General features: G+C 41.0%; 1 protein-coding gene across 1 annotated transcript; it reads right to left on the bottom strand.

Annotated features, from left to right (window-relative positions):
• Positions 1–2370: 2370 nt before the first annotated feature.
• On the bottom strand, positions 2371–22913 carry LOC101475110 (carboxyl-terminal PDZ ligand of neuronal nitric oxide synthase protein). Its single transcript, XM_004567124.3, has 10 exons — positions 22395–22913; positions 21607–21678; positions 19425–19517; positions 19247–19305; positions 17864–17972; positions 13550–13679; positions 12980–13107; positions 5797–5958; positions 4654–4822; positions 2371–4200 (listed from the first exon to the last, which is right to left on the bottom strand). Exons 1-10 carry the CDS (start codon positions 22497–22499, stop codon positions 3668–3670), a joined length of 1560 nt encoding a protein of 519 aa, XP_004567181.1. The 5' UTR covers positions 22500–22913; the 3' UTR covers positions 2371–3667.
• Between the last annotated feature and the right edge of the window lie 1921 nt (positions 22914–24834).

Below are 24834 nucleotides of genomic sequence, written 5' to 3'. Positions count from 1 at the left end.
ACAACACTGCACACAAAGTAAAACTGCTTTTCAATCCATTTCACCTGCAGAGTTCAGAGAAAGGGACTGAAAGGATTCAGAAGGGGTGTGTGTGTGAACAGAATAACACTGCCTGCAGACCATTTTTTCTTTACAGTATAATCAACCAAATGAAAGTAGAGACCAAATCCTGGAGGCCACCCACTATCTGTGTCAGCAGCAGCTGCACTACCGGAGCTGCAGGGTAACGTGGCAAGATGTGGGAGGGTAATGGCTAACGTTATTCATATTTTCTACCTTATCTGCTTACATCAAGCTGCTTCTGTCTGCAGTGTGCTTAATGGGAGCTGACCCTGTTTAACGACCACAGCTGGTGTGTCTCTGACGATAATAGGGGGCCATCGGCCTCACGAAGGACCACATCTCATTTTCTCAAGCATTTGGAAATACTAACGAGGAAAACATTTCTAAAAGGTCAGCCCAGAAACTGATGCGGCTTATTATTATGTTAGGGACATATTTAGGTTTGAAGCAACCCTGGATACATTTCAGCAATTTGTAAGTTTCACCAAACGAAGAGGACACACATGACAACCGATGGCATTTGAGAAAGGGCATTTAATTCCACGAGGAGAAACATCGATGTAAGTGCACTTTCATTTTCAGCACACTTCTTGTGAACAGACATAACCTTGAAGAGAAATGTTAAGAGACTGACGGTGCAGGGTGATAAGCTTCAGGGAAGAGAGGAAAGGAAGGTGAGGAGAGGATGGGGGAGGGAGTAGGGCCAAGACGAGATTAATTGATTTTGGAAAGAACTCAAAAACACATCCCCAATCCAGTGATTTAAAGAGCTGGCTCACAGTCAGCGTGATGGAGCCGGTGCGGCAGCTGGCTGCAAGAATATGAAGGCATCCAGAAGTCTTTTAGATCACATATTTTTTGGAATTTGTACTTTGAGGTCATTTTCAAAACAATTTCTTTAAAGGGTGTTGCAACAGTGACACAGCAGGTTATCACTGCCGCAATACGGCATTAATGAATTATCCCTACAGTATGGAGCGACTACAGTTTTTAACAGCATAGACAAGACTGTAGCAGCACCTGCCCGGTGATATGTGCACCTCTGACACACAGAATAATCAAATGAGAAAATCATCTTTAACTACATAATTAGAACGAAGACCATTATGAACAAAATCATGCTGAATATATATAGAATAGCTAAGTTAATCAGACTTTACTATGTACAATGTACAGAAAAAAAGGTCATACTTTCAGAGGTATAGCTGCTTATTAAACCCATTTCTTATATGAGATTACAGACGAGTGTCACAGCGAGGGTTAGCAAGGTCCCCACTCAAACCTCCCCAAGAAAGCCAACTATGTCAACATGTTTAAACAGACTTTTTTCTTTCTTGACGGTAATGAAAAAACAGCAAAAATGACTGTGTCCATGCTGGACATGTCATCAAACCACAGTGTAAAAAGCCGTTTGAGTGGCTCTCAGAGGCGAGGAACCAAACATTACAACAATCATCAAACACACACACACACACACACACACAGCAGAGATTTTCAGACAGCCTGCAACACCACAGCACTTGTACTGACTAATAGGGTTTGAATGAAGCTGCACTGTGCTAAATGTCCCACTGCACTGAAGCCGAAAAGCAGAAGGTACATTTTAGTTTTGAGGATTACAGTACGTAATGTTACTCCATGTATGTAGTGTTGATTTGATAAAAATGTAATCTGAAAAATTAATATTAACTTGTAGAAATTGGCAAATTTATGAACTGCTTCAAATAAACAAGTCACATTATTCCAGCCTCAACTGTTTAACTTAGCTAGTTATTAGCTAACATAATAACTAAAAGCTACTTGTTAAACTTAGCTAGTTATTAGCTAACATAATAGCTAAAAGCTACTTGTTAAATTTGTGAACATGATAACACACTAAATAATTGCCCTTGTGCCTCAGGCTGAATTTAAACATATGCTCACATGAAATACACTATGTACATACTGTCATAACATGAATTTTAACTGCTTGAACATGGCAAGTTGTGCACAGATTAGCATTTTAGTGCAACTGTCATGCTAGCTGCCAAATTTTGTGAACACCAATCCGTTGAGTCTCTAATCACATATTATTCTATTGGAAGATGACAGTTTAGCACTTAAACATCACACAGTGCCAAATATAAGTGCTTAGGTCAGAGAATGCCACTTTCAGCTTGCTAGCTAGCATCAGCACGAATGTTTCTACCAAATTTGTGACGCAGTGTGGGAAACGCCGGATAAAGATGCAGGCTTTTCCCACACTGCTTGCACACAAAAAAAACGCCACGCAATCAATACTGAACAATGGGGCTTTTTCAACTTCACTGTCAGAAAAATCTTGTTTAATGAACAGTTTCTGGTGCACAAACTGCAAATGAAAAACACAGTATTTTCCATGAAATTCTTAAACAGCAAACCTCTCAACCATGAGGGGAAAACACTCGCTCAGCAGGCCTACACATGCCTCGAGGCGCAAACTGTCCAGGAAGCCAGTGAAACCTGCCCCAGTAACGCGAGCACCTTTTCTGTATTTGGCCTGTGGCGATAAAGCTGTGTGGACCGTGACGGATCAACACTTTCTTTAAAACCTAGAAGAATCAGAATTTTACTAGCGTGCTACCAATGGCTATTAATCTATTTCCATTTTCACTAAACCACAGTACTTGAAATAAGAGACTCATTTTGACATCTTTTAGTTAAAAATTAATGGAAAATAAACAAAAACGGATAGATGAAATCCATTTTTAAAAAATCTACAGGTTTTGAAAGTCTAGGAAACAATAAAAAGTGAAAAAAAAATTCATTTTGAACTTTATACTGGTTTCACATGCTGTGTCAAGCAAGCATGAAAAAATCAGACTAGTCTTCACTCACAATTGTTTGGTGCAGTTTATGCATGAGAAACTACTCAGTTACCTCCACTTTTCAGGCAGTGTTTTGCTTAGTCCCTTCCATTCTTAACGACTTTAACTGTAAACTGTAGTTTTCCACACTCAACTTTTTGAGTCCATCAGCTGGGTACTTATAGTGCACTCTGAACATGTACTCAAATGATCACGTGTAATTATGGAAGTACAGCAATTTTTGACACAGCATTTGTGTGCATATTAGCATAGCATTTAGCTCACCCTCATAGAGCAGCTAGCATGGCTTTAGACATTATGTCTAAATTTATTATATAGCAGTTACCAAGGATTAACAAAAATATGGATGATTTGCAAACAGCATGCTCAATGATTCTAAGACATTTCTGCTATTATTATTATTATTATTATTATCATATTACTGCCCTAGTTGGGTGTCACGGATTCTAAAGTAATACATTACATTTTTCTGTGTTGCAGAAGTGTGACATATTAACTACATAATAGCAAGAAATAACAATCCACAGAGCTACCAGTGAACCAGACGGACATTTTCTTAAGCTGTGCAAATCAAAAGAGCAAAAAATGTCAAACTTTTGCCAGGACAGCGGTGAGTGAGCGCGACAAGCAATTTATTCCTGCAGATTATGCAGTTTTCTGTCACGTTATACAGATAATTTCAGATTCTGAATTTTACTTATTTCCCATTGGGCTTTTACATAGATTCAAAGTTGCCTAGTGCAGCTTTCACAGCACCACTAAACAGCCATTTCATCTCCCAAGCAGTCTGGCAGACTTTCTGCATTCAGCACATTTAAAAGTCGGGCTCCTCCGTCGGCCCCCGCTCCCTCCCCCTGGCCCCAGCTGTCCCGGTCATCGCTCTCATCTGTGTTTGATTCGTACTCTGATCCAATCCCAGATTCCCTGAAACGAAGCAACTCCAGGGCTCCCAGGACCTGCTCCCCCAGCAGCGAGCTTTCATCGGGGGCCCCGTCGCTGGGAGTCTCCCCTGTGTCCTGTCCCTGTTCCTGGCTGTCTGCCGCTCGGGAAGCAAAGCGGAAGCACTCAAGCCTAACTCCGCTGCTGCTAAGCCCCGAGGGGATGGTGTCAGCGCCCATGGTGCCTGGAGAGCAAGACCTGGGCAGGACAGAGACCCAGGCACTATTGCTAATCTGAAGCTGGGACTGAGCTGCTAACAGGCCCGTAGATGACGAAGGGGTGGGGGGTTCATGAGGAACGCCGGGAGGCTTTGCACGAAATGTGATCTCCAGAAGACTGTCCTGGGAACCCACTGTGGAAAACAGAAATGAGAAGAGATCAAATATGACATATTTATAATGGATTAAGCAAAGAACAAAAGATATTTCATTATCACATATAAACAGAGATGCAGATCATGTAAGAAGAGGGGACTGGTCAAAGCTGAGATTACAAAGAGTGGGATGACGTCTGTGCTGGAACGGGAGAACGGGGAGCGGTACCCTCTAAGAGGACTGTCATAGTATAATTAACTGTGTGCCAGAAGCAGGAGAGAAAACGGAGTAGAAGAACATGAGCGCAATGGGAAAGAAAGAAACTAATTAAAAGTAAAGAAAAATAGGGAGAAATTTTAACGTTTTTATTACAGATTAGATTGGAGGTAAACAGGAAGATTAAAGGCAGCCAAATAAAAATCTACACTACACTTTAAAGGAGAAAATGATCTGAGTGGAAAGTCAATTACAAAAGTGTATTAGCCACTCACTGGATGTTAACTGGCCCGCAGCTTTGAGCTCCAGCTCCTGGATCTGTTTGACCAACAGGGAAATGTGCTGCAGCAGGTCTGTGTTCTGCTGCAGCAGCCTCTGCACTCTGGCCTGGGCTTCAGTCCGAGCACACAACTCCACCGACAGCTGTTCCTGCAAAACATTTACCTAAACACACACACAGACATACAACTTTTAAATGCCACTGCCTGGGAATATTAAGTGTTACCTGAAACTGTTCAAAGTTTATGTAAAGGTTTAGTGTCTGAAAGCGCTCTGTGAATTTCATAATCATAAATACAGATACTCATGTCCTGTTTCCTGGGAGGTTTTGATAATTTTTTTATGTGATCAGGAAGTTTTGTGTCAAACAGCCTTTGCTCAGTTACATTAAGTAAAGCACATTTAATTATTGAGCATATTTTAACCCCGTAACATCAAGCAGATCATATTTTAGACATATACCTCCACATAACCCAGAATGAAGACTCATAAATGCAAATCTTTTCCTTTAAAAAAATGTCCAGAAGGTTCAATAACCACTCCACTTTCAACAAATTACAATTTTTCTGCCAATTATTTCAGGGTTTCGGCTTTAAAGGGTTAAAACAACTGATGCTGGTATGCACACAGGCAGGTGAATTCTTCAAGGCTTGTGATTTTTTATTAAATGAATCACAGCTGATGATTCAGTGCACAAAAAAGAAAAAAAAACCCTGTGTGCATCAATACAGTTAGTGAGAGTTTCATCACAAAAAGGAAGAGAAGAAAAAAATTGTGCGATAGCGTCACAGTGGCATGAGATCACCTGCTTTAAAAATACTTGGGATATTTTTAGCTTCATTTACTCAGCACTTATGGGTCGGAACACACCCCTTTTTAAATGCAAGCTTCATTTCGATCTCAACTGCACTTCCGTGACGTTTTAATGGCGCTACCTCGCGTGGTTTCAACACCATCGCGCTGACAAGATCTGTCCACAGACAGGCAAACACACATAAACAGCTGCTATACTCAAAACTGCCGTTGTGGAAGTTTGCACTACGGTAAAATTTTCCATGAACACATTTTCCCATTAAGAGACTCACACAAACTTAAAAGGTGAAAATATCTTCTTTGAGGTTCCAGAAGGGGAAAATTACCTGCGCTGAAGCTGCTAGTGCTTGTTGTTCCTGCTGCTGCAGTTGTTTCTGAAGGAAGTGGACCTGGTGCTCTGCAGAGCAGGATCCCCCTGCTGCAGCATGAGCCAGCACAGAGGCTCCAAGGATGGGCGAGCTCAGCAGAAGAGACGGGTTATCAGATACCTATAATGAATAATAAAATGATGGCCATTTAGGCTCCACTACTTCTACAAGCTGAGTTGAAGTACTTTCACTAGTCATTCACTACACACATAAAGACTGCTATCTACAAACTTTGACAACCACTATGCTGGGATCAGACTACACAGTATTTTTGTAGGAGTAGGCAATTATAGACTTGTTTTGGCTTTTCCTGACCGAGAGACATATAGGAGTACACACACACTCGGGATCAAATCAACGTTTCCCAAGAAAAGAATACAATCGGACAACGGCAACCAAAGTAGCTCTTTTGATTCCTCTCTCAGTTCCCTCTGTCCTCCTACCTGTGAACTGGAAATCCATCTCAGCATATCCTCATGAAGGATGTCTCAAATCCTAAAATACACCCAGAGGATGGAGGAGTGAGGAGAGATGAGTCTCACAGGAGGAGCTATGATTGAAGCTGCACAGCTCTATCCTTTATGGAAGTGATTTTTTATTAGTGACTCGTGAAAAACACTCAAAGGGACAAAGCTGGAATATACAAAACCTGAAGGGCGTGAAGAGGACTCCTGAAATAAGTAAACGCTGTTATGCTTATCTGAGATCGTGGAATAGAGCAGTAGGTTTTAACAAAATCATGGACAAATGATCCAGCAGTGTTATACATCACATTTAAGTGAGATTGCTTTTAAATTACTGAATCTGTCAGAATCTGACTGATGTAGGAGTTTTAAAACCGACAGCGAAACAATATTTGGTGATTTAAAAATCTGCCACCTCAACACCCCCGTGTGTGTTGGGGACAGCTCTTTCATTATGCTTGCTTTGTTTATGCTATATACTGTCTTCAATTACAGTTGTGTAGAGTATCTTATTCTTATTCTATTCCAGTGTTCACTAATTTTTGCTATATAACTTTGCACTGTCCACTTTCTGCTGTAACAAAACAAATTTCCCACGTGTGGAACTAATAAAGGTTATCTTATCTTATCAATGATGTTTTAGACAATGTCCAGTTTGCTACCTGGTTGCCTGTCCAAGTGGATCCCACATACCTTGGTTGTATTACACTAATGCATTAATAGAAGAGAGATAGTTAGACAACAGTGTAATTGTCTGGAACTACTCTTCGGTTATTAAAGCGGTTGTGTTTTTAAAACCTTTGAAAGAGGAGTGAAAGAAGCTATCAATGTCCACTGTAAACAACCATCTTTGAACGATGACCTGGATGACTGAGAACCTTCACAGACAGATAACTACAGCCCAGCCCAGGCAGCAATATATTGACGACTAACCTTGTATTGTGGATGAATTATCTCAGTTGTTCTCCTGACTGAAGATTGGACCGTTTAGTGGAAACAAAGTTAGCGTTCATCCTCCAGCTTCACTGTGCTAATGTGTTTATATTATGCTAGCCATAGCTAGCCACCACGTAGCACATCATTATATACCAGCTAGCCCAACTTCAGTAACCCTCCAAACGTCACTGCTGTTTAGTTTCCTGTCTTCATTTATGTTGGAAGTGATAGCAGAGCTGTACGTTTAAATTTTTTCAGAAATCACTCAGTCAGACAATAGTATATTATGTTTAGGTGGAAACTAGCGAGCTAACGCCCTGCTAACATCTAACTCCACTAAACTTCATAAATTCTGTTTTCATGGATGCCTGGATTTTAAACTTAATTGTTACACCTGGTAAAGCAGCAACACTGATTATTTTATTAAAGATGAAAGAATTTATACAGTGTTTGTTTGACTTTGGGACCTGAAGCAGAGTTTGGACCCGAAAACGGGTAATGACATCAGACTTAAACATCGGATATCAGCCGATAATATTGGTCTGCCCATGAATTGGCTTTAGCTTTTATCCATTATGCCACATTATACGAGGCACACTGGTAAGTTGACATAGGGCTGCACGATTTTGCATAAAATGAGAATCACGATTTTTTGGCTTAGAATTGAGATCACGATTCTCTCACGATTTTCTTTTCCAGTATAAATATTTATTGCACTTATTAACTGCACATCAACTTCGTAACAGTTGAGACTGAACATAAAAACAATAAATAAACATAAAAACAACAAATGTCTCACGTTTTGTTGTTGCCGCAAAATGTTGTACTGCTTGAAATTCTGTCTCCACCGTTGCTCGACGCTGCGTGTATAGAGCAGGTAGTGCAACAATAGAAAAATAGTTGCGGGACGGCACTGTGTAGCGTTTGTCTAGGGTGTTGATCATTTTCCTAAATCCCTCGTTTTGCACAGTGTTATCTTTGGTCAGGTGATAAGTAATAGCCTCCGTAATTTCTTTATGCCTGCGGGAGTTCGACGGTTATAGGGAAGCGCTGTATAAGGTTCCCGTTATTGATGTTTGGGTGGTTGACCGGGACGGATTTTCTCCTGTCACTTTCTCGTCATCCCTGACGTGCTCTCCGTTGTTTTTTCTGTATCACGTGGTATAAGGCTCCGCCCTTGTCATTTGTTGAGCAGGAAGAGTGAGCGCTTGTTTTCATGCAGAGTACGTCCCGAATCAAAATGCGGTCCAATCGTCGTCGTCTTTTTTTGTTTTCTTTTTTTTTTAAAATCGTTGTCATTTGGAAATGAGATCGCACATAAGTATGAATCGAGATCGCGATTTTCTAACGATTAATCGTGCAGCCCCAAGTTTACACTCTGGTTTCTTTCCGGACACGAATAACCAACCTGTGTTAAGCTGATATGTTGTAGGCTGAAGTCGGCATTAGTCCCTGACATCAGGAAGAAACAGAGCTTGGCCACAGACAGAGAACAAAGTATAAGGCAGCAAAACCCACAATCCTACGTGACTAATAGCAGAAAGAAAAAATATATGAAAGTTTGTATGTGTAAAAGCATGTCTACAGCAGTGGTTTGAAAGCCTCTCTTTGCCAGTCTGAGCTCCTCAGGGAGGAAAATGCAAAGAGATGTTGCACTGACAGCAAGGAGCCTGTGTGCTTTCATCCCAATGGAGAAATCCGCAGATGGTTTCTTAGATATCCTCACTGCTTGATGCTTAGGGTGTCTACAAGGAATTTTGTGATGATCTCTTAAAATGTGTGTATAATGTGAATCCACTTTTACTGCTCAATGCTGCTGAAGTGCAGGCAGGTAGAGTGAAGTGCAGCAAGCCTGGAGCGAGCGAGAAAGCGATCAATGCAATATCTACCACGCCAAGTTGCATAAATGAAGAAAATATCAAAGTGGGAACTGTATTTCACAGCAAATAAAAATCAATAAACGCTGCTATTCTGTTGAAGTTGCTGCTGATGGAGAATTCTGTAGTGTTGGCTGTTCTTCTGAAGCTGCACAGCTACTTGGTGTTTGATTTTTTCTTTGAGGTCCTGACGACAGGCATGAAATTTACCAACATTTTAGAGCTGAAGATTGAATTATCTTGAAGTGTGTGAGGCACTGTGATAAATCAAAGTCTAATATTTAGACTGGCATTTTTTTTAACATAAGCATGATAATTATACTGTAAAGAAATGACCTTAGTCCAATAAGAATAAAAAAAATGTGAAAGCAGTGCTTTAATTAGGGTTTCTATAAATAGATGTGTATTGACTGTATGGGCCGCTGCTGCTGGGGTGAATGACTCACACAATTATGCTGGAGTGCTACAGCAGGAATTGTTGACATGAAAGTCTCATCTGTCAAGAAAAAGATGGGAAATCAATATGTTGGACTCCATTGTCATTAACACTTCACTGTGAAGGACACTTGACCTTCAGATTACAAACACAGGACTGAGACAGGTTGCACGTGAGACCTGATGAAATGCTGCAGGAAAATGAATAACGCAAAAACTATGACGCTTAAATTCCCTTGTTCTTGGGTCATTGTGCAATTAGACTTAATAACTGTTCGATTCGAACCAATTAACACCTCATCAGAACAACACCGGTTTTCTCTCTTGTGAGTAATAAAGCTGACAGTTCCTCAGAGACTCGGTGGGAAAATGAGCAGACAGGCAGATAGCAGAGAGCGGCTTGTCCGACATCACAGGACGAGCAGAGCAGCACTTAGAAATCCTGGCTGTGATTTCATCAATAAACCATATGATCCTATCAATATTGAAGAGCCCGTCTTCACAAGCAACCCTTAAAGACATGATTGCTTACAAGACCGCACATCCCTCTGAGCTCTGAGCCGTTTTCTGATCTTCTTTTGAGCTTTTATGAGGACAAACTTTAAAATTAGCAAACTACCCATCTGTGAGCTGTGGGACTCCAGGAAGCACTGAATAATACAATATTTTTGACTTTTTTTAAAATCCCATCCATCATCTATATATTTTGGTAACCTAATTCAGGATTAACAAATGGGTGGATGGACACTGGGCTTGAGGTGGCGTCGACTCTGGTCATCAGTTAATTTGCATTCATATTCAAACTTAAGGATAATTTATAGCCGATTAACTAATCAACATTTCTGGAGGAAACCAGAGTTACAGCCACTCCTACCCATAGTTAACATGCACAAGTTGCTTCTGCTCACTCCTAAATATCTCAGACCAGTTCTTCTAAAACATGGATGTAACCACAGTGACGTCACACTTTGGTACTGGATGCATTTTGAAGCTTTATTTTGTTGGCGTTTTGGCCATTGTCCAGTTGTTTTTTCTTTTCTTTTACCTTATATGAGAGGGTGCAGTGCAAATTTACCAGCTAAAAATGTACATTTACCTTTCCTTGGGTAGTAAGCCATATTCATAAACTGTATGGCTGCAATGCAGAGACACAAATATCTGCTTTTACTTTTGTCTTTGAGATACTGATGTCAAATTTGCTTCCTTTCATATAATTCCCTTGTATTTACTTTCATGCTTTAAATTAACCGTAAATATTTAACTGTAAATAGATACCTTGCTTGTATAACTATCTAGTTTGGAGGCTCAGTTTGTGGTTTAGTCTGCTGGGACACATGTGTGTCCCCCACATATCTGTTAATTAGTGCTATGTAATAGACTAATGAAATATTAGACTTTTATTCTCCAAAACAGAAGCACAAACGTATCGGATGGTTGCTATCACACAGCAAGGCATAATATTAATATCGGAATAGTCCAAATCAATAATCAAGGCGAATGAGTCACAATTTTTTTATTTTTTTTTTACCACACTCACACTTTCTATTCAGGGGGAAACTATCCAGGGACAAAACACGCTGTACCAGTCTGTAAACATGTTTTTTTTATGCTGTAAAGCTGTTATTTCAACATGGCAGGATCGGGGGCTCACTCCCTTTGGAGGTAGCCTCCAGTGGCACCAAGAGGAACTGCAGTTGGCTTGATTTTTCAAGAGATGAAAATGCCCCGTTGGTATCAATGAAAAAAGGTTTTACAGAAAAAAACAGGAGAGCGGTTTTCTAGAATATGTCATGGCCTGAATCAGCTCATTGGCATTTAAAGCTATAGACAATGGAGCCAAAAACCAGAGGTATACCTCTGTGAAAAATTAAAGATATGTTGGTATTTTTAACAATGAAACTTGAAGGATGGGAACGTGCTTGACGTATTTTAACTAAACTAAGGTACAAAATAGGAGAAAAAGTCCCTTTTTTGTTCTGCACATTCTGATTTAAAGATCATATTTTGTGGTTACCTGACTTCAAGAGTATAAGATCTGTGAAAAACACTGCCTACAAATACAATATGATACTACATACTGTTTTAAATGTGTCATATCTAAACATGACTTCCTATAACATCCTGGGCTATATTCAGAAATTTGAGAAAGCTCCACCCACATTATTATAGCATTATTATAATAGTAGTATAGTGTAGATTACTATAGGTAACTTGCCCTTGGTTATTTTTCTAACAGTAATCCTAATGAAATGCTTACAAGACAAAATAATTGTTTATTAATAGTAAAACTGACTCATTTATAGTTCTTTATTATAGTCATTTCAATTTTATTTATACATCTCCTAAACTCTCACCTAAAGATGCTTTACACTGCAAGGCAGAGACCATAAAAAGAGAAAAGAGAACACCTCAGCTGTCTATGAGCGTGAAGGAAAACCTGTCATGGTTCTGGGTCCCTTTGACCCAGCATTTTGAGTTTCTTTTGTTTTAGTGATATTTTGTATTATGTTTTAGGTTCAATAGTAGTCTTAGTCTGTTTTATATTTTCTCATATTCCCTGTTTAGTTCCTTGATTATTAGATTCCCCCTTGTGTCTTTGTCCACTGTGTGTCTGGTTTCCCTCCTTGTGTTTTATTCTATGTTCCCCCCGCTTATCATGTTTATCCGTGTTTCTCCAGCTCGTCATATCGCTCTCGTGTTCCCTCGCTACCTCTTGTCTGCCTTTCCTCCACACCTCTGTCAAGCTCATGTTTCCTGTTTTATTGTAAAAGACGTGCGTTCCATGTTCAGTGTGTTTAGTTTTTGCTTTCCTGGTCTCGTTGTGTCTAATTCGTCTCAGCTGAGTTTCCCATGTGTTTTCTGTTCCCTCGTCATTCCCTGTGTATTTAAGCCTTCCCTCTGTTCAGTGTCATGTTCTCCCTCATTCCCTGCCGTGTGCTCTGCCTACCTGCCTCTTTAGTCTCATGCATATTCTAAGTTTAGTTAGTTTTGCATTTTCTGCTGTGTTTTTGAGTTCAGTTTTGCCTCTGTGAGTCTACGTTTGGGTCCTATCTTGCCTGCTTTACACGGCCAGTCCATGACAAAACCTTCATTTTAACAGGAAGAAACCCCCAGCACAACCAGACTCAGGGAGGGGGGCATCTACCATGACCGGTTGGGGATGAGAGGAGGAAGACAGCAAAAGACACACATTGGGAAAGAGCCAGAGTTTAAAATTAATTACTAAAAATTAAATGGACTAAATGCAACTTGGTGTATAAATACAGGAGATGACTGAAGGAGAAACGGTCAGTGCATCATGGGAAACCCACCCATGTGCCATATCCATCCATAAATAAAATGTAAGTGTGCCTATATCATCTCCCTGCAGGATTTCTGTGTTTCCATGTTTCATAACAGCGATGCTGAAATGATGAAGGGCAACAGTACCTTTCCATCATTACCAAGAGCCTCGTCCTTTTTACTCTTCTCCGGGTCTGATGATGAGACGCACTCAATGCTCTCCTCTGTAGTGGCTTCAAGGTCTGTCTCCTCTGACAATGCAAACCTCTTCTTTGCTGCAGAGACCAGATGCACAGGATGGATTGTCATGCTTTATAAAAAAATAAATAAATTGTGCTTTAAAGTTCGCAACATATCTAGAGGCAGTGACAGCAACAGTGTCGGCTGGCAGCAGCCCACACAAAAAAGGGCTTTGATCAGTGGGCTCGCACAACTAACCAAAACCAATTTGCAGCTTCAACATTCAACGTGGCAAGTTGAAAAAAAAATGGAGGAGGATAATGACATCTTTTCACACAGAGGTGTGCTCAACTGCCACTGTTTGATTCTGCCTCACTCCGAGTTTTAGCTTGTATAACAGAGAAAGCGAGAGAAACAGGAGTCGCAGGCCTGTGTGCGTTGTGTTGTGTGACAGAAGCAGAACGGGAAGACGTGAGAGAGAAGGGAGTGGTTTTGCGGATGCAGATTTGTGTGTTTGCGTTTGTCGGTGTGAGTCACCTGGCACCGCCTGCAGCTCCTCCGCCTTCCCCTCCTCATCCTCCTGCTCGTCGTCTTTCTGTTGCAGGGTCAGCTGGTGACACACATCAAACGCCTGACCCACTGTCCGCACAATCCTCATGGCCTGAGACTGTGAGAGGGGGTGGGGTGGAGACACCAAGAAGATGGTGTGTGTGTGTTGAAGTTTTGAGAGAACAGCAGCAGGAGGCCAACGAGGGTGGATGCACAAATGAAAGTACACAGTTGGGGAGAAAATGAGGCCCCAGAGGAGTTGCACAGGAAGAAAAGCGAATACAGAGAGAGCGAGTGTATGAACATTGTGCACAGGTAACGAGAGAGAAGATGAAAAATGCAAGCAGGAGGAGGAAAGGGAATATTGGGGCAAAGCAGGAGGTGAAGGCAGACGGAAACGGAGGGAGGAGAAAGAAAACAAATTAGGACAGCAAATGCTGGGAGGACTTGAGCTGCTTGTCCTTGTGTATCTCTTTTGTATACATGCTGCTGTCACAGCGATGATTGGTGTAGTTCAGGAGCAAGTAAATTTGATGGCAGAGTGAAGATTAAGCCATTTTTAGTATAGGAGGTTCAATTTAATTTGAATTAGACACAAATATTAACTACTAAGATCTTTTTAGTTGGGTCGCAGGAATGGCGCTACAGTAAGGACTCATCTTAAATGTTTGGTAACTGTGCTAGGGTTAGGATCTGATCTGAAGAAAAAGCCATTAGAGATTAACCCTGACATTTACAAGCATGTCCTAAAACTTGATTTTCCACTAATTACAAACCCTAATTATACACAGGAGGAGAGACGCCCAGAGAGTTACAGAAAAAATTACACAGTATTAACCCTCGGTTGAAAAATGTCGACTATTTTACTGTAATCTCTTTGTTTTATCTCCACAGTTAGCTGGAAAGGGTTGCATATTGAAACAATTGAAATATAACACACTTAGCTCTGAATGATGTGAAACGCCACGAATGTGGGAAGTGAAATGACTGGCCTACAATAAGCCTCTTTGAATAGAAAAATAAAAATCAAGCAAGTACAAATGTACATGCTGGCATCAAAAACGAAAGAAATTCCATCCATCCATTCTCTTCCGCTTATCCTTGTTAGGGTAAGCATGGAGAGTGGGAGGAAGCTGGAAGAGAGTACACGGAAAGAACCCAGCAGTGCTCATCACCGCGCTGCCCATGATTAGGAATATTATTCTCAGTTAATTATTAACTGATAAATGGTCATATTCACGATTTCTTGTGTATAACTGTTTTCACTGATGCACATTCAGATCAAAATCTGTTGTATGGTGAAACATCGAACACGGAGGAAAGCATCAAGTTAAATAAATAGTTAGTTTACATGTTGTTTTTAGTCTTAAGAACAAACAGCTTAATGCTTCTTTTTCTTGATTTTTTTAGGTTGTCAGAGCCAGATCTGCATTTGTCATCTGTCCATATTTGTCTGTTTTAGTGTTTTAATAAAAAAAACCCCAAATGGTTGCAAAGTGGTTTAGCTCAACAAGAGGAGAACTGCAACAAGTGTCATGTGTCAATATTTGATTCATGAGTTTTCCAGACTTCTACATCATCAGTGTTTCAAAAATGCAACCATATATGGCAATACGATATAAAAGGCGAAAAGAGTTTGTACAACTCTGGACTCTCTTAGGCAGCTTTCTTGTAATTGCCTTAAGTATTCTTCAGACATTCAAAGCTCTTCTTTGGATGTTTCTGCCTTTTGTTCTGTTCTCTGTCAACATGCTCTCACACTGCTTCGTTAGTCTGTTGAGGCCAATCCATAACTGATGGATTGGCCTCAACATGTATTTCCATTCATTCTTTTGCTGCATTGGCAGTACGTTTGGGATCAGTGTCATGTTGAAAAATGACACCCGATGGTGCTGTTCTGCATTCATAAATCCATCAGTTTTGACATGCTCTCCAACAGCACAGTCACAAACTGTGACAGAGCCTCCACCGTGTTTTACAGACTGCTGTAGACACTCACTGGCTACACCACTCTCCTGACCTCATCTGTGCAGATGCATCTCTCAGGTCCTCTGTCAGGCCTGTCCTGGTTTTTTTCTCTATTTCTTAAAGACATGACTTTCAGATGTTGTTCTACTAAAGATTTTTTCCTCATGCCAAGATATCAAGATAACAAGTTTTCAACTAATAGGTCTTTGAAAGCTTTTTTTCAAAAATACTATTTCATGCCTGTCAAACTGTGCTATGTTTGGTATTTTAAGTAGATTCAGCTAAAGAAATGGGTGCTAAAGCTAAAGTTTTGGGTTTTGCAACTGGCTGCTAATAACAAAGTGGTTCATCCTTTGAGCTATGTGTCTTTTTAATTTTTGGATGGCTCAACAAACCAAAAAAACAACACTTCTCTGAGTGAAAACAAGTGAAAAAGCAGCCTTTGGAAAGCCTGGAGATCTATCTATCTACAGCTCAACCTCGCATTTCTTTTTCCATAAAGCCTTAATATGCAGTCCAGAGGCAGCAACCTTAAACCACCGGAGTTAAACTTTATCCACCATATCCTTCCCCAGTCTCATTACAGGTGACGCTTTCCATATTGAACAGTGGCACAGAAATGCATTTATTGATATCTGCCTCTAGAGGACCATCCTGCCTCCAGGCATTCATTTTAAATTTCAAGGCAACTCGAGCTTGAAAGTAGTTCAATCAAGTGAAATAGCAATATAAAACAGCAAAAGCAAAAACACTGTAAGAAAATTTGTCATATTTCTCAATCGATACAGAATTTAATTCTTCTTTAAAATTGTCAGGTTAAACTGACAGGCCTCCGAGGGCTGAGCACAAAAGGCTGTGTTGGTGTACCGAGCTGACATCGAAGCTTTGCTACGCTGCAACATGCCGTGATGAAAATAAATCAAATCTCCTCTTATCAGCTGGTCCATCTCCTCCTACTCAGCACACATGCTTGGCCTGCAACAACCAGATAAGGCTCAACAGCCCCAAGGAGGTAGAGAAGCACCACAGACCATGTCTCTAACATTGTGATGTGTATTTGGTTCAGCTGTAGTGAAAATGTCTTTAAGCGCGGAGCGAAAATGCCCCTTTTTCTTTTCGCTTCCCACCAGAACGATTAGTATTCAGCTTCACTAAGCCACTGTCTGTCTGGTATCCATGGTGAAGGGATGGGAGTCAACCTCAGTGATGCTCAGTCTTTGTCGTGGAGGAAAAATTGACACTGCTTGATATGCAGATATGTGGAGAAGAACACGCCTCTCATTTTTCATAAGTTATTTACTAGCACAGCCATTGGGGTCTGATTCTAGAAGTGCGCGCTATGGCTATACATCCCTGAGATTACAGACATGAACGCTATTAACAGATGCTTCAGAAGCTGAACTGGAAATGCAAATAAATGTGCTTTTGTTGATGTTAAAAAAGAAAAAAAATCTGCAAAAGATGTTTGTCTATTTCTGAATCGCTAAAACAGTAAAACACTGGAAAATATACTTTCAGTCATTCGCTCAGAGGTGGTTTTAGATGGGAAGACGGACAGAACCATCCAGTTTTTTTCACGTCAACTTAGCCTTTCACAGAGATTGAAGACTGGGAAAAAGAGAGTCGACATGTTGCCTCTAACAAAAAGGGGAAAAAAAAAACCTACAAGCCTCTGAGCAGTGCTCTGATTAACACATTCTGTTTGTATCTTGTTTAATCAGCACAAAACTCAGCGCGTGACGTCACAGCGCCCACAAGACGAGCAAGCCGAACAGCCAAAAAAAAAAAAAAGTCCAAACGAACGGCAGCTGTCAAGTTAACATTTCATTTATCTCTGGAGTAAACAAACAGCACGCCAATTAGCGAGCTTCAGAGATCCTGGCAGGGTTAATTCTGTTTCCACTGAATAGAGTTTGGCTTGCTGCTTCCCTTATTTCTGTGAAGCTCTATCTTCAGGTAAATGGTATCTTTGCCCTCATCAGACTGTGAGCCAGAGAGTTTAGGAGCCTCCTAAAATGACCAAATTGTTAGCATAGAGAGCTATTTGCTAACAAGGTGAACTGGTGAAGATATTCTGAAAGCAGCCTTTAAATAATGCAAACTAACCCTTTTTGTGCATTTGTGAGGAAAATGAAGGAAATGGAGACTCGGTGGCTAATTGTCATTTTTGAAAGTAACGTCTGTTAACAGGAGTAGAAATATTAAGATGCCTGGTTAATGTCGCTAACATTACCATTATCTCCAGAGAGGAGAGGAGAGGGCTAAATTGTAATGAAAGGTAATGTGTCATTTATGTTTGCAGTAGTTTTGGGATCTGTGAGCAGTGAGGCTTACCTTTCTCTTAGACTTAAACACGTTGCAGCGGAAAATGTTGCTCTGTCCGTCTCTGGCTATATAACTGAATATCTTTAAGTCTTGAGCATCATGTGAGACGTAAAAGATCCTGTTGAGGCAAGAAAACATGTCAATTTTTTTGTAAATTGGGTGTTTGATTGAGATGGTTTTTAATGTAAAGTGCTCATTTTTCTCCCTGCTATGTAGCTTTTTTTCCTCAGTAGAAAACGCTGCCACTAAACAGCCTCCAAGACCTTGTTTTGTAATCCAGGCCTTTCTTCTGGGACTTATTTAGGTCACTATGGCTACGTTCACACTGCAGGTCTTAATGCTTAATTCAGATTTTTTGATCAAATCCAATTTTTTTGTCTGCTCGTTCACACTACAAATAAAATGCGACAGCAAACGCGCTCTTGTGTGAATGCTCAAAGCGGCCCGCATGCGCAAAAGAAGACGTCGCACTGTCTTGTGTCAGTGACGTAAAAGACGGATTTAATGTGACATGACTGTTCAAACAGCAGTCGCTTTCAAAAACATCGGATATGTATCGGATTCAGTACCACATATGAAAGTGACCCAGATTGGATTTGAAAATATCGGATTTGTGCTGTTCACATTGTCATACCATGATCGGATATGGGTCACATAGAGCAGCGGTCCCCAACCCCCGGGCCTCAGACCGGTACTGGTCCGTGAGTCGTTTGGTACCGGGCCGCGAGAGTTGAGGCTCAGGTGTGAAATGTATGGTTTTCAGGGTTTTTATCGGTTTTCAGCGTTATTTTGTTATCATTTTTATTGTTAACTTGGTTTTCCTGGGTCTTTTCACGTGTGTTATGAATAAATCTTATTTTTTTCGGTACCGGTACTAGTTTTATTTTGTTTTATTTATCCGCGACACCTTGTGTTTCCTCCTGGTCTTGAACAGAGAATTTTTCATATGCAAGCAAATGTATGAAGCGCTACACCGCTTACTGTAGTTTAACTTTAAAGTTTCCACATAAACCTGAGATATGTATGAACCAGCTGCTCTGCCCTGCTAATGACCTGATTTATTTTTTAACCCTATCAAAAATCACATAAAGTTAAATCGCTTATGCTGATTTAGGATCTGACAAGTAAAATGATCACTGAGAGAAAAGTTAAAAGCCACACGCAGACTTCATTTTCACCAAAGTTTTATGATGGCAGCTCTTAAAATATGAGCCTGCGTTTCTTAGCTTTTGTCACATCAAATGAGGAATGAGACGTCTGGACTTTTCGAGAGATGGGTACTAAAATGAAGCTTTTCGTTGCACAGCCTGACAGGGAGGTTGTGTTTTGGATGCATGTAAACATATTCCAGCAGAGCGACATGTACACGTTGTTACAGTCGAGAGGGCCCACCTGTGGATAGGATCCTGTGTCACCAAGATGGTGTTGTCGTCCCACGACCACCCTTTTCTCTGTTGCAAGACAAAAATCACACAGGTTCACGCTGACAACTGTGACTTAAAACAAAGATGTCATTCAAGGTGCGAAAACAAGTAAATGGAAAAATCATATGTGGTTGTGCAAGACCGACCTTCCTCTTTTTGCGCAAAATCACTTTGACGAAGTCAGTAGATACGACAATGTTGACCTTCTTTTTCTTTATGTTCTTCAACTTGAATTCATACTGTGAAGGAAGAATAGATAGAATAAACAACATATCCAAAAGTTGAATCAAAGCAAACTGATTACAGTACTACCCGGTCTGACTCGCATTAAATATATTTATGGTCCTGCAGAGATGGAGCTCGATGAAGCGGAGGGATCACACAGACAGGAGCTATCTTTTTTCACTGTCTTCTTCCCCGGAGGAAAACTGGGATGGCGTAAACATCGAGAAACTGTCAGTTTCTCTTTCTGGGAGCTTTTTAAGTTTTCAAAGGCTGACTTCCCAGAGGGAGGCGGACATGTGTGGGACGCTTTCATCCCTCTGCTTGATTAACAGTGTGTCCTCCAAATCTTACAGTCATAGGATGTAGGGTAAAAAACAAAAAACAGAAAGATTTGTATGAAATAACATGTTTGGCTTTGAAAACACAAAGTCCAACATCAGATTATTAATTGATCAGATAAGGTTTGATGAAATCACTCTCCAGCACACACACAGTTGCCCAGCGTGTGCAGCAGGCTTGGATATTCTCTGTCAAGTTTCCTTTGGTTTGTGTAAATATGAGAACACAGAGCTTTCTCTTAGTTTCATCAGAAACTGGAGGCGGAGCTGATTTTAGTCCAGAGAGGTTTGACCATGCAAGCCTGTGACCTGTGTCCTTGTCATCTGGTCTTGTCCCGTTAATGCATCTGGTTGTTGCTGTGTGAGTTTTTTCCCCACATGCAGGCTGGATGCAGGTGCTCAGGTGAAGGACATTGATCTCTGTGGTGTGTGTGTGTGTGCAATCCAGGCTAATGCAGCTCTGCATAAACCAGGACCATCCATCTCCGCACACGCTGCTGTCAGAGGGAGATGAAGCGTTCGCGCCACGTTTTCACGCACATGAGCCTGAAACTAATTCACGCTGAAACCGCCCCCGAACAAAATAATGCTACAGGTTGTGGAAGCTCACCTCTCGTCTTACCCCCTGAGCCACTGCGAGTGCTTTACAAGTTAGCTTTTGAATATTCACAGTCTGTCTCCCCCAGAAGCAGAGACTATTAATTACTGTGTGATAACAGAGTTCAAAAACAGCCCGAGCATTTTACAAACCTGCTTTTATGTTATCCATCTTAATCCCACACACATTTACAATCTTTTTTTTCTTCCAGTTTTATTGTATTTTCATCATTTGTCTCTTTTTGCCTCGTTTGCCTTCTTATTATCAGTTTGTTTCAAAGACTTAGAGCAAAGCATTTCACAGTCTTTTAGATAGGAGCTTTGTAGTAAATTAACATTGTCTGCTTAAGCACAGATAAATAAAAGCTAAAATGCAGGAGAAAAGCCTTCAGCGGTTGGATTGCTTTGTGCATTGTGTGGGTTTCTCTCTCTTCTTTCTCCATTTGAGCTGCTCTGTTGAACGTGTCTGTCATTTTCTCCAAAATGCATAAAAGCAAGTTTAGAATCTACTTTCTAAAAATGTGCAAACACACACACACACACACACTACTGGGATGCCTGAGAATACAAGGGGAATCCAAACACACACAGCATCCCTACATCTTTGCCAGTGTGATCAAATGTCCAGCATTGCCCACTGTATGGGATGCTGGATCAGGATTAAGTCTTTCCTTGGGTGTCACTGGGGAGGCGGCCGATCTCCGAGTGACACCATAAACTTGGTTGTTAGATTAGATGCAACAGCTGACAAGCAGCTAAATCCTTTCCTCCCCGAGTGTCTCTGTCACACTGCAGTGATGTTTAATGACAAGGCCGCGTGTTGTTTCCAGCGGCCTTGCATGATCGTAACAAAAGGAGGCTTGAAGGATGTTGTTTTTTTCCCCCTGATGGCATCAAACATATCCCTGTGCGCCGTGTCTCTCCTCAGCCAGAAAATCCAAGCTGCCCTATGAATCCTGCCCTGATTTAAACTGCTCCTGACGGCCCACTGAATCTGCCCACTGTGTAGTTTTACACAGACAGGTCATTTATGTGTAAAGAGGGGACGCCGAGCACAGAGAAAGGAACTTGTGAGGAACGTGCACAAAGACGTGCAGCGAACGTCACCAGTGTTTCAAAGTGGGTTTTGTCAAAGAGGCAAAGTGTGTGTGCTTCAGGGAAATCTTACTCTGATTCTCCTCATTGCTGCAACTATCTCCATTCGACTCCCGGGGCGGCCCACCTCCAAACTGCCTATGTACTGCAAAACATAAGAGAAAGGTTTAAAGACGGGATTGTTAAGGAAGTGAATACTTGGGGAGTGCTGGGATGACACACTGTCTCCTCTTTAGATTGAACCAGTGTCAGCAGATTTTTTTTTTTACAGTTTTGGATAAGCAGACAACTACGTATAAAATTGTAATTACACTGCACATTATTTTTTCAAGCAAATATCAAATATAGACGATTCTACCTTCTCAGATTTGGCAATTTGCAGTTTTTAATCTGTCTTACATTACATAAAATTATGAATTTGGCTATATAAGTGTTGGTCAAAGAGGACAACACATCCGAACAAACTATGTGGATTTTTTTACAGATGTTATTAGTGCAGACCAGAGACAAAACAGTAAAACTTAAAGAACTGTTCATAATTCCCACAGTGCAGTCAGTCTCATTCATCTGCACTAAACCAAAACTTTGTATTATCCTTGAAACAAGATTATGAAAATGAATTTTAAAAATGATAAAGTCATAAAGGGAAATTTAATATAAAATATAAAATTATTGCATGATCAGAAGACGCAACAATAAACTAACACACACAATTATGCAAGAAAAAAAAGAAAAAAGAAAAATAAGACGACATCTGAAACCCAAGAAGCCCACATAACAGTGTTTAGCATATTAGGACTCGCTGGTCTTCAAGCCTGAAATGCTGCCCAGAAAGTACAATCTGTTGCAGAGGCTTCTTACCTTTGCCTCGAAGCACACCCCATGCTTAAACACCTCCTCGTTGTGCATGGGGATCCTCAAATCTTGCGCGTCATCCACTAAATTGTACTTGGTTACTCCTGGCATCGCTTTAATTTTAGCTCACTTGCTCCCGACACTTGTTTTACGACAGCGCTAGAGACCTGCAGATATGCGCATCTCCTCCGGCGCTCTTCCCTCCGCCCTCTCATCGGAGAGACGCGTCACTCCGGAGGTCATGCCGTGGGCGAGGCGCCACGGTCGCGACCGAACGATTGGTTGATGGGCTCAATTAATGTGTTAATCGGCGATCGGTGAGCGGTCTCACTGGCCCGTTTTTTTTTTAAAGCCGGGTTGAAGCGAAGCACGACTGAGGAGCAGTACGCGTCGCCACCGCCGGGGACCCGGTGACGCACGGATCTCAACACTGGATCGTTTTCTTCTTCAAGTTCCCTCAGAATTAATTAATGACTCACTGTCTGCACGTGTACTAGCTATTAAACGGGATGCATGACACCTAATAGATGGAGAAATACTCAGTGGTGTGTAGGTTATATCAGCAGCTGCTGCTGGTGTTTGGTTGTGTGACATCTAGCGGCATCACAGGGAACAAACAAAACCCTGAAGACAGTTTAGTGGATTCGAGATTCTCCAGGGCTGTGGCCTCCTCAGAGTGACAATTCATGTCGCCAGCATTTTCAGAGAAGCTCAAACACCTACAGAAAAATCAATCAATCAATCAATAACCCGACACATGCCTTTAACCGTCTGGTGACACACTGTTGATATTTATTTATCAGTTAACTCTTACCCTTATAAAGAGCATGATTATTAAGGAGACCAGCTGGATATTTTTTTGGGTTAAATGTACATATATGATTTTCCATGTGGACATAGATTAGACAAAGTAAGTAAGTAAAAATACATAAAAATTCTCACTATGCAGTTTCAGAATTCAGGAATTCAAATTTTGCCACATAGAGACAAACATTCTTGGGTGAAAAACAACAATATTTGCTGAATAAATTAGACCGACCTGTTTCGTTTTTTGTAAAAAACAAAACAAAAAACAACAACAACAACTTATGATGTCCCAGCAGATATTAATTTAAATAAACAGAAAGCATTAACTCAAATTACCTCTCATACAACTGAGGTATGGCATGCAGAAGAGCAGCTAGCAGCAGCAGAGCACAAAGGCTCACCAAAGTCAGACAACAGAAGATACTAAAATTATTGCCCGGTCTGATGAATCTTAATTTTTGTTGCCACATTTGGATGGTAGGGACAGAATTTGATGTAAACAACATGGAAGTGTGGCTCCATCCTGCCTCATACCAGTGATTCAGGCTGTTTGTGTGGGTGTAATGATCTTTTCTTATTTTCTTAGTACAAAATGAGCGTTATTTAAACACCAAAGCCTCCCTGAGTAATGTTGCTGACCATGTCCATCCTTTTATGACCACACTGTACCCATCTCCTGATGGCGGCCTGGAGTTCAAGGCGGTCTCCACAGTCACAGGAGATTCATGTCACAGGTGTGGTGGAGCTGACTAATCTGTGGATCAGCTGTGTGATGCTGTCATATCAATATAAACCAAAGTCTGAGGAATGTTTCCAGGAACTTGTTGGATTTATGTGATGAAGAATGAAGGCAGTTCTGAAGCAAAGGGGAGTCAAACCTGATGAAATGAAAAAAATATGTGATGAGTGTTTTTTTTTTTAGATGAGCTGAAATTGATAATTTTAGAATGAACGAATGAATACTGACAGTTGGAAAAGGTGAGTGGAGCTGCTCGTCCTTTCACAGCAGGAGGAGATAACTCGCCTGAATCCACAGCTTTTTGCCATCACCTAAAAAGCTTTCATGTCCTCACATGCACCTTATACAGTGTGACAAGCCTTCTCCACAGATTTGAGATATTCTGAAGTGAACTGTGCAGATGTGCTTTGCCCTCAACTAGTTCTGTTTTGAATTCAGTCACACCATTTCCCCAGCAGGGGGCAACAGAGCTCTTTACACGCTCAGGAGGAGTCAAACGCTCCCAATAAATACCAGGCACACACGTTCTCCATATCCATCTGTATGCAGCTTGTCTTTCACTGACCTGTGACAGAAGACACTGTGTAACTGTTGTGCTCTCTGTGTCAGTGTAAGGCACACACTAACTCTCACTACACACACACAAACATTTTTTCCACAATGCCAGCGTCTGACTGCTGTTTTCTGGGGACTATTTGTTGTGGCATTTGAGGTTGTTGTCTTTAAATTGCCTCATTTCAGGTATTTAAGATCAGCGTCTCCTCCAGAGATGATAACTAGTTTTGTGCACCTGCCATCTTTTCTAAGCCCTTACCGTGGCCGGTGACATGGCCCTCACGTGTTTTCATGTCACAAGGGTTCAATCTGGTGCTGCAGGTAAACAACCAAAGCAGCTTTGTT

This window comes from Maylandia zebra, linkage group LG18 (assembly GCF_041146795.1).
Source record: "Maylandia zebra isolate NMK-2024a linkage group LG18, Mzebra_GT3a, whole genome shotgun sequence".
NCBI lineage: Eukaryota > Metazoa > Chordata > Actinopteri > Cichliformes > Cichlidae > Maylandia > Maylandia zebra.
Note: the sequence above shows the minus strand (reverse complement) of the source record. Positions and strands in the feature narration are given on the sequence as shown.

Coding starts and splice junctions, on each gene's coding strand:
- LOC101475110 (XM_004567124.3), bottom strand. CDS start 22,499: ATGCCAGGAGTAACCAAGTACAATTTAGTGGATGACGCGCAAGATTTG. Junction 19,306..19,424: donor TTTTGCGCAAAAAGAGGAAG/GTCGGTCTTGCA, acceptor GTCTTGCAACAG/AGAAAAGGGTGGTCGTGGGA. Junction 4,823..5,796: donor CACTAGCAGCTTCAGCGCAG/GTAATTTTCCCC, acceptor GTGTGTGTTTAG/GTAAATGTTTTGCAGGAACA.